Source organism: Nothobranchius furzeri, chromosome 6, assembly GCF_043380555.1.
Source record: "Nothobranchius furzeri strain GRZ-AD chromosome 6, NfurGRZ-RIMD1, whole genome shotgun sequence".
In the NCBI taxonomy this organism is placed as follows: domain Eukaryota; kingdom Metazoa; phylum Chordata; class Actinopteri; order Cyprinodontiformes; family Nothobranchiidae; genus Nothobranchius; species Nothobranchius furzeri.
In genome coordinates this window covers 40,089,959-40,104,440 of record NC_091746.1, presented here as the reverse complement: position 1 = coordinate 40,104,440, position 14,482 = coordinate 40,089,959, and the positions used below count along the sequence as shown (strand labels likewise).

General features: G+C 44.5%; 1 protein-coding gene across 3 annotated transcripts in view; it reads left to right on the top strand.

The window, feature by feature from the left end:
- Window positions 1-14,482, top strand: part of ttc28 (tetratricopeptide repeat domain 28) — a 196,478-nt gene that overhangs the window by 121,456 nt on the left and 60,540 nt on the right. For all 3 annotated transcript variants that reach the window (XM_054744116.2, XM_054744115.2, XM_054744117.2), the window contains 2 exons: window positions 6,067-6,339; window positions 6,417-6,547. In XM_054744116.2, coding sequence (XP_054600091.2) covers window positions 6,067-6,339; window positions 6,417-6,547 — 404 coding nt within the window. The remainder of the gene's footprint in view (window positions 1-6,066; window positions 6,340-6,416; window positions 6,548-14,482) is intronic.

Here is a 14,482-nt window from a genome sequence, read left to right as displayed (position 1 = left end):
CAAGCAAAACTGAAAAGTGTGCCCTTAATATATATATTCTACATAAAAATACATTAAAATTGCATAAAAGTAATATTTTTTGCATTAACCTAGAAAATGTACTTTCATTGAAAACTGCAGTGTGAAAGTCATGCAAATTTTAAGGCAGCGTTAGGATTTAAAGAATAGCATTTGCATTAACTGATTAAAGTTTTTGAGATTGTAGTTTTAAGAGGGCAGAAATCCATTTTGATCTTGACCTTACTAAATGTTAGCTATTCAATCTGGTCAGAAATGATATCTTTCCTCCAAACTGAGGTTATTCAATAGCCTGGCAAGCCAGACTAAATAAATGTATTATTTAGTCTGGCCATGCTCCATTGACGGCTCTCTGTTGTGGGGCGGGTTCTACCGTTGTCTTTCAAATGATCTCCGCATTCCACTGGACAATGAATGTGACATACTCTTGTTTCACTCTGTTGCATCATCCCACCCACCAGGCATATAGAGTGCCCTGATTGGCCCACAAAGCGGATACAGCTCTGTGATTTGTTCACTAAGCAGATAGAGCACTATGATTGGCCCACCATTATGGACCAATCACAGCTCTTTATGTGTTTGAAACCCCTGTAGAGAGCTGTGATTGGCTAGCCAGAGTCCTGGTAGGAGCTGTGGAGGTTCCAATGGAGCATGCCTAGACCATTCTTTGCAAAGCAAGAATTTGGTCTAGTTCACTAGGCTAGTTATTCAAGGAACTATTTGCCAGCTCAAAACATTAAAATTAATTAATACATGCTTTTTCTCATTTCATTAGTGCATTTATTTTAGAGATGTATTTTCAGCTTCATGACGAGAGCACAAAAACCTCATCAGTGCATATCTGATTGAACAAAAATGTTTTGTTTTGTTTGGATACTTATTAAATGAGCTCCTACTGTAGCAGCTCTATTTTGGGGCGCCTAATGGCTCTGCTGACAGAGTCGGTTCTCCTGACTCGAATCTACTATAAGAACCTGCTTTTACATGTCTCAGTGTTACAAGTTGAACATATTATGGTCTGTAAATGATCAGTTATTTCTTTTTATTGAATCAATAAGATTGAAACAAATGCTCATTTATTTGAACTTGTGAAAATCCTTAGCCTGGACTCGATCTTCCACACAGGGTTCAACTCCAGAGATGTTAAGGCTCCCTAACATTAAGTTTCATTCTGAGCAACCTGAAATGGCTTACTGCTGGCACATGCTTCACCTCATACTAGTAGGTTTACCCTGGGGGGATGGTGATGGAGGTGTTTTGTGTGATAGAGTTCCCCTCTGCCAGGTCAAACAGCATTTTACACCAAACTATCTCCTAAAAAAATCATAGCTAAATTAAAGTGATAATTATTTGGCCCCACTCACCTGAACAGGGAATATCTCATTGTTGCAACATCAAAATCCTGGCGATTGTATACATTATTATAATAAGCAGCATTTATACCCTCAGAGTAAACCTAAATGTGCAGAAACTCCTTGTTTTGGATGGCAAGTAGGGTTTTGGAGTATGTTCTGTGTGCATATTTTAATTCATTTAGGCCACAATGGAGAAAAAGGTCAAATTTATTATCATTTACTATTATGATTTTTTTTTATATATATAGAAACATGGATAAAAGTGATGATACCATAACGCTAAAGATGAAAAAATCCACAGTGGTTTCTGACAAAAGTGTCTGATACAGTTTACACGGTTTGCTGTCCATTACTATTGTCGGTTTACTGATTTTTAAATAACAAAAGTTGGACATTTTGTTTTATTGTTCAACATGGTAATAATAAAAATAATAAATGACAGAACCAAACATTGGACAGTTCTAAAGAGCCACATTTCAAAAGCAGTCTGTTCTTTTCTATTTGATTTTCCTCTTTTAAAAATGTTAGTGTCTGTCTTAAGTCATTTTGGTCACCATTGTGGGTTTTCCTTTCCTTATTGGAAGGTTACTCTTTCACGTCTGTACATTACATCCTGCAAACAGTCAACGTCACATGGATGTGCAGATCATGTCTATATTGAGTCCGTTGGTCCAGACCACATCTGTAGAACGTCCAAACTAGGTTTATGCGCAGTGGGCAGAAGGTGAAGGGTGAGACAAAGAACGGTTAAGAAGATCTTTCATGGACGTAAAAACAAAGAGTCAGAGTACCCGGCCCTGGAGCTAACCCTGGGGTTGGGGCCCGTGAGCAAGCGCCTGATGGCCGTGCTTTCGCCCATGGGGCCCGGCCGGGCCCAGCCCAAACCGGATACATGGGCTCATCCAACTGAGGACCCACCACCCGCAGGAGGAACATGAGGGGTCCAGTGCAGTGTGGATCGGGTGGCAGACCGAGGCGGGAGCCTTGGCGGTCCGATCCCCAGACAAGGAAACTGGTTATTGGGCCATGGAACGCCACCTCGCTGACGGGGAAGGAGAAGGAGCTTGTGGCAGATGCTGAGTGGAACCGACTAGATATAGTCGGACTCACCTCGACACATAGCATTGACTCTGGAACCCAAGTCCTTGAGAGGGGCTGGACACTCTCCTTTGCTGGAGTTGCTCCGGGTGAGAGGCAGAGGGCTGGGGTTGGCTTGTTGTTAGCCCCAAGACACTCTGTCTCTGTGTTGGGGTTTACCCCCAGGGGACAAGAGGGTAGCTTCCCTGCACCTTCGGGTCGGGGAACGGGTCCAGACTGTTGTTAGTACTTATGCGCCAAATATCAGTTCAGGTTATCCACCCTTTTTGGAGTCCCTGGGACGAGTGCTAGATAGTGCTCCATCAGGGGACTCCATTGTCCTGCTGGGGGACTTCAAAGCTCATGTCGGCAATGACAGCATGACCTGTAGGGGTGTGATTGGGAGGAACGGCCCACCTGATCTGAACTCGAGTGGTGTTTTGTTATTGGACTTCTGTGCAAGCCGTAGTTTGGCCATAACAAACACCATATTCGACCATAAGGATGCCCATCGGTACACTTGGTACCAGGGCAGCCTAGGTCGCAGGTCGGTGATAGACTTTGTAGTCGTATCATCTGACCTGCGGCCGTACGTTTTGGACACCCGAGTGAAGAGAGGGGCGGAGCTGTCAAACTGACCACCACCTGGTGGTGAGTTGGATCAGATGGCAGGGGAAGATGCCGCGTGGACCTGGCAGACCCAAACGCATAGTGAGGGTCTGCTGGGAATGCTTGGCAGAAGAACCTGTCAGGATGGTCTTCAACTCCCACCTCAGACAGAGCTTTGACCGGTTCCCAAGAGCAGTGGGGGACATCGACTCTGAGTGGGCCTTGTTCAACTCTGCGATTGTTGAGGCAGCTGTTGCTAGTTGTGGTCGCAAGGTGGCCGGTGCCAGTCGTGGTGACAACCCCCGTATCCGCTGGTGGACACCAGAGGTTCGGGGAGCTGTCAGGCTGAAGAAGGAGGCCTACAGGGTGTGGCTGGTCTGTGGGTCTCTGGAGGCAGCAGACGGGTACCGGATAGCCAAGCGGGGTGCAGCAGTGGCAGTTGCCGAGGCAAAATCTTGGGTGTGGGAAGAGTTTGGTGAGGCCATGGAGAAAGACTATTGATCGGCGCAAAAGAGGTTCTGGCAAACTGTCCGGCGCCTCAGGAGAGGGATGCAGCAACTCGCTCACACTGTTTACAGTGGGGAAGGGGAGCTGCTGACATCAACTGGGGCTATAGTCAGGCGGTGGAAGGAATACTTTGATGAGCTCCTCAATCCCACCTACGCGCATTCTGAGGAGGAGTCAGAACCAGGAGACCTGGGGATGGACTATCCAATCTCTGGGGAAGAAGTTGCTGAAGTAGTCAAACAACTACACAACGGTGGAGCCCCGTGAGTGGATGAGATTCGTCCTGGGTATCTCAAGGCTATGGATGTGGTAGGACTGTCATGGTTGACACGTCTCTGCAACATTGCGTGGTCATCGGGGGCAGTTCCTGTGGAGTGGCAGACCGGGGTGGTCCCCATCTTTAAGAAGGGTGACCGGAGGGTGTGTTCCAACTATAGGGGGATCACACTCCTCAGCCTCCATGGAAAGGTCTACTCCAAGGTACTGGAGAGGAGGGTCCGATCGATAGTTGAATCTCAGATTGAGGAGGAGCAATGTGGTTTTCGTCCTGGCTGTGGAACTGTGGACCAGCTCTATACCCTTGCAAGGGTGATGGAGGGGGCATGGGAGTTTGCCCAACCAATCCACATTTATTTTGTGGATTTGGAGAAGGCTTATGACCGTGTCCCCAGGGGCACCCTGTGGGGGACGCTCCAGGAGTATGGTGTGGGTGGCCTTTTGTTTAGGGCCATTCAGTCCCTTTACCAGAGGAACGTGAGTTTGGTCCGCATAGCCGGTAGTAAGTCGGACCTGTGCACGGTGAGAGTTGGACTCCGCCAGGGCTGCTCTTTGTCACCGGTTCTGTTCATTACATTTATGGACAGAATTTCTAGGCGCAGCCGTGGTGTGGAGTGTGTTGAGTTTGGTGGCAGGAGAATCTCGTCTCTGCTTTTTGCGGATGATGTGATCCTCCTAGCTTCATCCAGCTCTGACCTTCAGCTCTTGCTGGGTAGGTTCGCGGCCAAGTGTGAAGTGGCTGGGATGAGAATCAGCACCTCCAAATCTGAGACCATGGTTCTCGACCGGGAAAGGGTGGCTTGCCAACTCCGGGTCGGGAGAGAGGTCCTACCTCAAGTGGAGGAGTTTAAGTATCTTGGGGTCTTGTTCACGAGTGAGGGTAGGAGGGATTGGGAGATCGACAGGTGGATTAGTTCGGCATCTGCAGTGATGCGGACGCTGAGCCGATCTGTCATGGTGAAGAGGGAGCTGAGCCAGAAAGCCAGGCTCTCAATTTAATGGTTAATCTACGTCCCAATCCTCACCTATGGTCATGAGATTTGGGTAATGACCGAAAGAAGGCGATCGCAAATACAAGCAGCCGAAATAAGTTTCCTCCGAAGGGTGGCCGGGCTCAGCCTTACCCCAAAATTCCACTATCTCCAATCCGCTCCACTCCGGCACGAACTCCGCAGCAAAAACGGTCCCGTTGAAGTCAATCAGAGCTGTTCCACTACTGCGGCCGTGCGGCGCAGTGCACCGCCCGCCATTCCGCCATCTGGCAAAAATAGGATTGATTCTATTTTTGCCGGACGCCGGAGCACCTCTGCAGTCAATGGACAGGAATCACAACCGCCCAACAGGAAAGGGAGCAAGCACAACTTCAGTTATTTTACAATAAATCGATAAACAAAAGCGTTTTTTGTTTCATATGCACATGTTTAACAACTTTTAACAACTACCAATGGCGGTTGAACTTTAAATGCACAAAAATAAGCCATAAATACAGTTTCTACTATCAAAGTAGTCACACTTTGTTGATCCAAACACTGCTGATCTCTCAACACAAATGATAAGCAGATTAAACAGTTCATTTCGATGCTTCTCCCACACAATGGGTGTTTGGATCTAACTTCCGCGTTTATTGCTCGGACTGTATCGCAAGATCTCGAAAATCCTGCGCATGCCTGTTTGCGCACCTCAGGTCTCCACACTGGATTTGAGCCGTTGTAGAGCGGGTACAGTATAATTTGAGTTCAGAAGCGAGGGGAAAGCGGGGGCGGAGCAGAGCGGAGATGGTGGAATTCTGGGGTGAGAGATAGGGTGAGGAGCTCAGACATTCCGGAGGGACTCGGAGTAGAACCGCTGCTCGTCCGGATCGAAAGGAGTCAGTTGAGGTGGTTTGGGCATCTGGTCAGGATGCCTCCTGGACGCCTCCCTGGGGAGGTGTTTCGGGCATGTCCTGCCGGCAGGAGGCCCCCGGGTCCACCCATGACACGTTGGAGAGGTTGCATCTCCAATCTGGTCCGGGAACGCCTTGGGGTCCTGCCGGAGGAACTGGTGGAGGTGGCTGGGGAGAGGACGGTCTGGAGCTCCCTAGTTGGGATACTGCCCCCGCGACCCGGATAAGCGGAGGAAGATGACGACGACGGGCAGAAGCTAAAGTCAAAGAGAATAAAAGTTAGGCATGATCTAGTTTTCTTTAAAGTTTCTCCTTTTCTTTCAAACACTCTTGAACACACAGACACTCTAGAAGCAACCTACCGACAGCTGCAGAAGATGAAGCTGGACAAGAGCCCCTTTGTTGTCGTGTCCATTATCGGCCAAGAGTTGCTGACACACAGTTACTATGGAGCCTCGGTTGTAGTGCTGGAAGCAGGGCTTAAGATCGGGACCTGCTCACTGAAGCTGCGTGGATCCGTCTTCTCTGCCCTCAGCTCTGCATACTGGTCTCTAGGCAACGCGGAGAAGAGCGTGGCTTACATGCTGCAGGACCTGGAGGTGACGAAGACTTTAGGTATGAAAAATGATAAGGTGCCTCTATGTAAGGGACCTCGGCTCTAGTGACTAACACACTGGATGTTTGGCTTGCAGGTGACCAGCCAGGTGAATGCCGTGCTCATGGGAACCTTGGCTCTGCCTTCTTTTCTAAAAGTAATTACAGAGAGGCGCTTGCCCATCACAGAAACCAGTTGGTGTTGGCCATGAAGCTCAAGGACAGAGAGGTATGCTGGCCTGTTGGTGAACACACATTAAAATGATGTATGTGAAAATTATTTTTACTGTGAGGGCAAAAATTAAGATGAGAAGATTTTTCATAATTTTTTAATGAACTTTTGAGCAGTTCCTGCATGACCCAAGCTTCCCACTGGATGCATGAGCATTGGGTTACGTCTATGCATAATAATTAATAGGTAAATTTCCACTAACCATGAAGCAGCACGTGTCCTGTACGCATCCCAGCAGCTCTGCTAAATGTACACTTCGGGTCTACTTTTTATACCACACACTTCCAGAAGATAGAGCCAGACACAAAGTCAAACATGAGAGCAGTGTAAAACATTTCAAACTTAAAAAAGAGTTTTCCTCTTCACTGTCGCTGCATGCTTGCTTAGTATGAGGATTGCTGTAAAGACTCTGACACTAGACAGTGACTCGATGCAATTTGCTGGGTTCCTTATATAGGAAACTTTTTACTGATTGGCTTAATGAACTGACCTGTATTGGAATGTTGACTGTGTGAAGTGCCTTGAGACGACTCTGGTCGTGATTAGGCGCTATATAAACAAACTGAATTGAATTGCTGAGGTGGTGGAAAAAACACGTTTATTACATGACGTGTCATATACGCACCCGGTAGAAAGCAGGGGTGAGACAATTCTGAGAGGCAGAATATTTCTCAGATCCTGATTAGTTTTACTAGACATTTCTATTTACTGTATTAATAATAAGAATCAACATGTGGGGTTTTCCTGAGTTTACATCATTTTATTTCTGCAAAAACGCCTTTGGTGGCAGCAGTGGGATTTGAATCCATACTATCAAAATGATGGAAGACTGAGGACATAATTGATACTAAATGCATTCCAATTATTTTCACTTTCCGTGCGTTCATGAGGCTACACTGTGATGTAGCTGGTTTCTCTTGTTGGGTCAGCAAGAGTATTGCCGGTTTTATTCCTAAACCTTCCTATGTGGAGTTTACACTTTCTCTCCTTGCATGTGTGGGCTCTCCCCAGTTACTCAAGTTTCCTCCCAAAGTCCAAAAACATGCATATTGGGTTTTTTTGTTAGGTGTGAGTGTGTGGTGGTTTGCCTATGTGTTGTTCTGTGATGGACTGGTGACCTTTACCCCAGTGACCTCTAGAGGTAGGAACCAGCTTCCCGTAACTCAGATCAGAATCAAGCAGGTAAAGGAAGTGGATGGATGGATTTTAACAAACTACATACTGTGTAGGCACACCGTTTTTAACATTACACTGGCATCCCAAGCCAAATGAAAACATACCAGTTCCAGTTTGGTTCATGTAGCTTTGTGTTTCTTAAGATCTAGCATCTTTCCTCTAGTGGCTCTACAGCTCTATCAGATTTTCAGGAAATCACTTTTTTTTGCTTAAGGCTACACTTAACTTCTCTGTGTTCCTCTGAAACACTTTGGACTGCTGGGAGAACCTTAGTTAATTAGATTGTTGTTACAGATTACAGTTTGGGCTTTTGGGTCTCAAAACACAAAGTCAAGCTGTCAGGTGGTCTGTGTGTATTCCTTTAAAACCACTTCAGTGTGTGTGTGTGTGTGCGTGCGTGCGTGTGTGTGTGTGTGTGTGTGTGTGTGTGTGTGTGTGTGTGTGTGTGTGTGTGTGTGTGTGTGTGTGTGTGTGTGTGTGCATGTGCGTTCGTAAGAGAGAGAGAGAGCCGTAGGTTTGTTTACTTCTTCACATTTATTAACATGCTGTATTAAAATGTGAAACTGACCATAGATGCTGGGTCCACTCAAAGCCCCTGCTGGGAGTCCAGGAGCAGTATCTCTGGTGGAGCTCCTGCCTGTACATTTAAGTCTTTTATTTTTTAATTGGCATCTAGATCAAAGATATTTACACTAGTCACTATATCTAATATATACATATATATACATACATATATAAATAAATATATATATATATATATATATGTATATATTTATATATATAAATATGTATGTATATATATATATATATATATATATATATATATATATATATATATATATATATATATATATATATTTATATATGTATATGTATATATACACATACATACATGCATATATACATACATATATGTATGTATATATGCATGTATGTATATGTATATATACACATACACATATATATATACCGTAAATCCTCTAATACAGGCCGGTATTCAGTTAAAGGCCGGGTCTCCAATTTTGGCCGGTGTCGGAGTCAGCGGAGGTGAATAATGGCCGGTCTCTTATTGTGGCCAGATGGAATGTGGTAACAAGCTAGTACGAGCGTTCCAGCAGCAGGGTTATAGTCACCAAATCAACCAGCAGGAGGCAGTAGGAGTTCACGCAGACCCTTAATGGGCTTTTTCTTCAACGCTTTGTAACGCTACAGACACGATCCTCTATCACGCTCCTACCACACAGAGTCACGGTGTCAGTTAACCATGCTAATTCAACCCACTCCACAGAACAAACATCACCTTCCCTGTGGCTTACATAACACTCACACAACACGCAAATCAGCACATAGGAACTAGCAGAACGATAGGAAACACATATAACATAATACCCAGAATGCACCTGGCTTACAACCCCAGCCAGGTCATTACACTATCAAGTTCAAAGAGAACGTGCTGATTATGCTGCAGAAAACTCTGGAGAGCAGCAGTAGGGGGTGTATGAACTACAGTAATCCCTCTTTTATCGCGGTAGATGCGTTCCAGACCTGGCCGCGATAGGTGAAAATCCGCGAAGTAGGGACTCCCAGCATGCCCCTCGCGGGGATTCCCTCCACGTCGCACCTACGTCACAAACCGAAGCTATAAACGGAAGTCGCCTTTCCAGCTCACCACTCAGTCATCGTTTCTTCAGATTCATGATCAGAGTTTCCAACCTACCGATCAATCCAACGAACTATCAGCTCATAGTAAGTTATCTTACTTACTTCTGGAAAGCCCGGCATTTCCGTGTCACTTCGTTGACGCTCGAACGCTCGGGGGTTTCCTAGAGCAGCCGGCGTTTCACCGACGCTATCACTTCCGCGTCTGTGAAACCACGCTCCCTATTGAATTATCGTATGATCACATTCTCTGTGATCAGCAACGCTCTGTGCCAGACCGTAGGTACCGACACGCGATCGTTCATGTTGGTTCATTTCCTTTAATGTTTTCTGTCTTTTATTTGCGCCTGATGTGTATCGCTGCTGTGGAGCGGGGCGCTTCACCTTGTCCTCTGACGCACAGATCACTGATGCAACCGGCAAGCAGGGAGCGCTCTGCTGTTTTCGCATTCGGTAGATCTGCCTCCTGAGCACGGCCACAATCAGGTGTCGCCACCTCAAAAACTAATTTAACACGCGATCGTTCATGTCAGTTCATTTCCTTTAATGCTTTCTGTCTTTTATTTGCGCCTGATGCGTTTCGCTGCATGCTGTGGAGCGGGGCGCTGCAGGCATCACCTTGTCCTCCGACGCACTGATCACTGATACGGCCGCCAAACAGCAAGCGCTCCGCTGTTTTTGCGGTCGGTAGATCTTTTAGAACTGCAGTTCAAAGGTAACTCATGAGGTGAATATATATGAACCCAGGTAGCAGTTTCTCTTTAGGACTGAGAGGAGATGCAGGAAGATAATAAACAGACAGGACAGAAAAATAGTCAAATAAAAACAAGTTAGTTTTTGTACCTGCTGGTTGCAACAAACAGACACCATTGAAGGTAATCAGAAGTGAGGAACAGAAAATGAAATAATTATTTTAATGTTTAGAGCAGCAGGAACTCCGAGAGGCTGCAGGCGCATCAGTGAGTTTGCAGCCGCTGCGCAGGGGGAGGGGGGAGAGGGCTGAAGCAGAAACTACCGTTGTTAAAAGAAATATGTTTAACTTTGAAAATGTGGGTGCAATTTTAATTGTCAAAAACTCCAGCAAACCATTAGTTCATTTTGCTCAAATAGAAATAGAGGCCTGCCTCTAATACTGGCCCTCCTTCCAATAAAGGCCTGGAGCTTGATGAGCTTGAGTCAAATACAGGCCCGGGCCTGTATTAGAGGATTTACGGTATATGATTCATTATGCTGCCTCATTGCCACCTAGGACTGACTGATTAGTAGCAACCTGCTGGCTTCATTATCACTTGGAAGTCACTTTTGACAAAAGCATCTGCTAGATGCATAAACATACATACACACATATATATAAGAACCACTCTGAGATGACCACGGGCACTACAGATGTTTTAACTCTCCAGGCTTTTTCAAGCTCTTTTTTGAGGCCCTGGTTCCTTTTCCCTGATGTTGCCATCACTTGGTATAGGGCTTGGGATTGTGTTGTCCTCATTGTCATGCAGCAGCCATTTTGGAAAATGGGCTTCCTTTTCACCCTTTTCCTGCTTGGAGGAATAACCACAGAAATTAAGTATCAACACTGAAGGGTTCAAATGAAGGCTACTGGACTTCTTTGGTTTCTTGAAGACGTTTTGCTTCTCATCTGAGGAGCTTTGATACACCTTTGATGTACCTTTGAAAATGACAAAGTACACATTCTGCCGAAAGATATATGGTTTGATAGAGGAGTAAAAGAAGCTGTCTATATCAAATGTGAAAACCCCACTTTGAATTGGGGTGGGGGGGCTTAGATTTCTCCTTTCCAGTACCTAGAACGCAACTTTGAATCTCATTCCTAAGCAGTTTCAGTCCAGGTCACACTTTCCTGCATCTGATCAACACAACGTCTCCCTCTCAATAGAGGCTAATGACTCATCAGGGGATGGAGAGGCAGGGTACCCAGCGTAGTTTCTGCTTGTTAAACAACAACAGACAGCTACAGCTTATAAACTTGACCCATATTCCATTTGGAATTGACAAAGATCCTCAGATGAGAAGCAAAACGTCTTCAAGAAACCAAATAAGTCCAGTTGCCTTCATTTGAACCCTTTTGGATTACCATGACCTGGATGACTGAGAACCTTCAACAGCATACACCGAACAACAATATAAATGCAACACTTTAGTTTTTGTATTTAATGAGGTTCTTCTTTTATTCGGGCATGTAAGGTTGTGTTGTGAGTTTACCTTGACATGTTTCGACTGGCGACTGCGGCCTTCATCAGAAGTGCCACAAATGTTTGTGTGATGCGTCTTTATCAGCTGTTCTTCTGGCGGGCGTGACCACCCCTGATCTGTCTGATCTGTTGGGTCGGTCACCCCCACCCCGCTGGCTGGTCTTTGGAGAAGTAAATCCCAGGTGCGAGACAGCTTATAGGCCCCCTCGTCTATGTTCATGTTCCACTGTTCCTGTTTCCTTATTTCTATTGCCTCCCTAATAAAACCTTTGAACCGGTTTCTTTCTGTGTTGATAATTTTTCCCTGATCCCAGTCCATAATGTGATTGTTACGTTTGCAATGATCTGAGATGGCTGACTTGAGGGATTGCTCTTCTGCTTTTTTCGTTGTTGCTCTTGTGAGTCTTTCTGTTGTTTTCCTTCTCACATTCTTTCCGGTGCCCTTCGTATCTTCTGCCAGTTTCCCCTATGTATGTTTTATTGCACAACATACATAGGTTACATAGCATTTTTTGTCTGGTTCTATTTTGTCCTTGGGGTTTACTAGTAGCTGTCTGAGGCCCTGTCCACACGTAGCCGTAGATATTTTTCTACGTTTTGGCCTGTCATCCACACGAAAACGGAGTTTTTTCACACGAAAACAGATATTTTTAAAAACTCCGGCCAAAGTGAAGATCTGCGTTTTCTCCGTTTTGGGTGTCTGCGTGTGGACAGACAAAACCGGAGTTTTAAGGTCCGCAACGTCACTTTCCGCGACAAAAAAATGCTGACATCACGTGTGCGACCTGGGTTTACACTAGCCGACAGCATGGATGCTCTCAGAGCTGCGCTCACTTTATCAATTGTCCAAGCGCTTTTTGCTTGTTTGTTTTTGCAAGCGGAATTACTGCTCCTTGCGGAAGACCACAGACGAAGGACGAGGTTAAGAATGGGGGAAGTACTGCTGCCTACAGGTCTGGCATGTCCTTAACAAGTATTTATCCGGGTACGTGTGGACAGTTTTTTTTAAAAACTAGGTGGTGTGGATGCAAGTTTTTGGAGGGTCGGATATTCGTTTAAAAAAAAAACGCTACGTGTGGACTAGGCCTGAGTTTCACGTGAGGTTTGACGATTGTGTTGATTTGCTGTTTTTTCATGGAACCTTTGTATTTGTTCTGAGATGAAGACCGCAGTCGCCAGTCGAAACATGTCAAGGTAAACTCACAACACAACCTTACATGCCCAAATAAAAAATAGAACCTCGTTAAACATTTAAGAAGATGAAATAATGAACGTCATAAAGGACTTTTGTTTTTGCTCCCATTTTTCATGAGCTGAACTCAAACATCAGAAAATTTGTCTCCATGCACAAAACACCCATGACTCTCAAATATTGTTCTGAAATCTGTCTACATGTGTTAGTGAGCACTCTTCCTTTACCAAGATAATCCATCACACCTCACAGGTGTGGCATATCAAGGGGCTGATTAGACAGCATGAATAATGTACAGGTGTGCCTCAGACTAGACTCATCTGTGAACAGAACTGATACATGTAACGCATGTGCACACTGTTGAGTCATTGTGCCCCACCTAACTTATCATGCCAGAGACATCACTGGGTGTACGTGTTTCCTTCCTTCAGCCACAACACACAACACACACGCACACACTCAGGCTGCACATGCATAACGGTAGGCTAATGCAGGTGCACTGACACACAACACAATTTCTCCTACTTCTTTCATATGGATCCAACCCGATCATAATGCTGATTTTGTCCACATACCAGTCCCCAACTTCTTACTTTTACATATCGCTGTGTATTCCGCATCCTTTTTGAGATTTTAACATGTTTAACACCACCTTTCTCCCAAATCTTCTTTTTCTCTGCAACATACATGTGGTTTTTATTTACGGTTTGTTTACACTCATAAAGCCATCAATATGTCTATGCACATCCCATAATGTAACGCATAATTGCTCATTCTCTACCATACATACACATATATATATATATATATATATATATATATATATATATATATATATATATATATATATATATATATATATATATATATATAAGTGCTCCAGCCTTCCTTTTTATTCTTCAATTTCTGTTTTTGTTGCTCTTTGGCTTCTATCTGTGTGAAACGTAGGTGTGTGTGTATATATATATATATATATATATATATATATATATATACACACATATATATATATATATATATATATATATATATATATATATATATATATACACACACACCTACGTTTCACACAGATAGAAGCCAAAGAGCAACAAAAACAGAAATTGAAGAATAAAAAGGAAGGCTGGAGCACTTGGGTCAAATAAAGTATTTAAAAGGTGCAGGTAAAAAAAAAAACGAATGTTTCGACATTGCTGTCTTCATCAAAGTTTACCAGAAGTTGTTTTTTCCAGCAGATTTTCAAAAAAGTTTCTTACCGTTGACTTTTCATCTTGAAAAGTTTGCTTTTTCTAGACTTTCTTATTGTTTACTATTAGCACTACCTCTTGTGTCACACTGAAAACAGCAGTTCAGATGGACAACAATAGTCATTTTGCCCGGAGATGTACTAAGAAGGATCCTGTCCGCTCATTAGTCAGTCAATGAAGCCTCAGCTGATTGGTTCTTGTCTGAGCGTCAGCAATGAAAAGTTGAAATTTTCTCAACTTTCTGGGTTCGCGTTGCTGGTTTGCCTGTGCACGACACATGCACGAGCGCAAAATTTCACGTGCACATTTTTTGATTGTCGCTTAGCAGGAGGGAGACTCGCGATTGTCGCTTTGTCGTGCATGTCTCATTGAAAATGAATGGAGGAGAAGTGATGTCGCCAGCATGTGTCAAGCCCATAACCCGTCAATCAAATTTTAATGA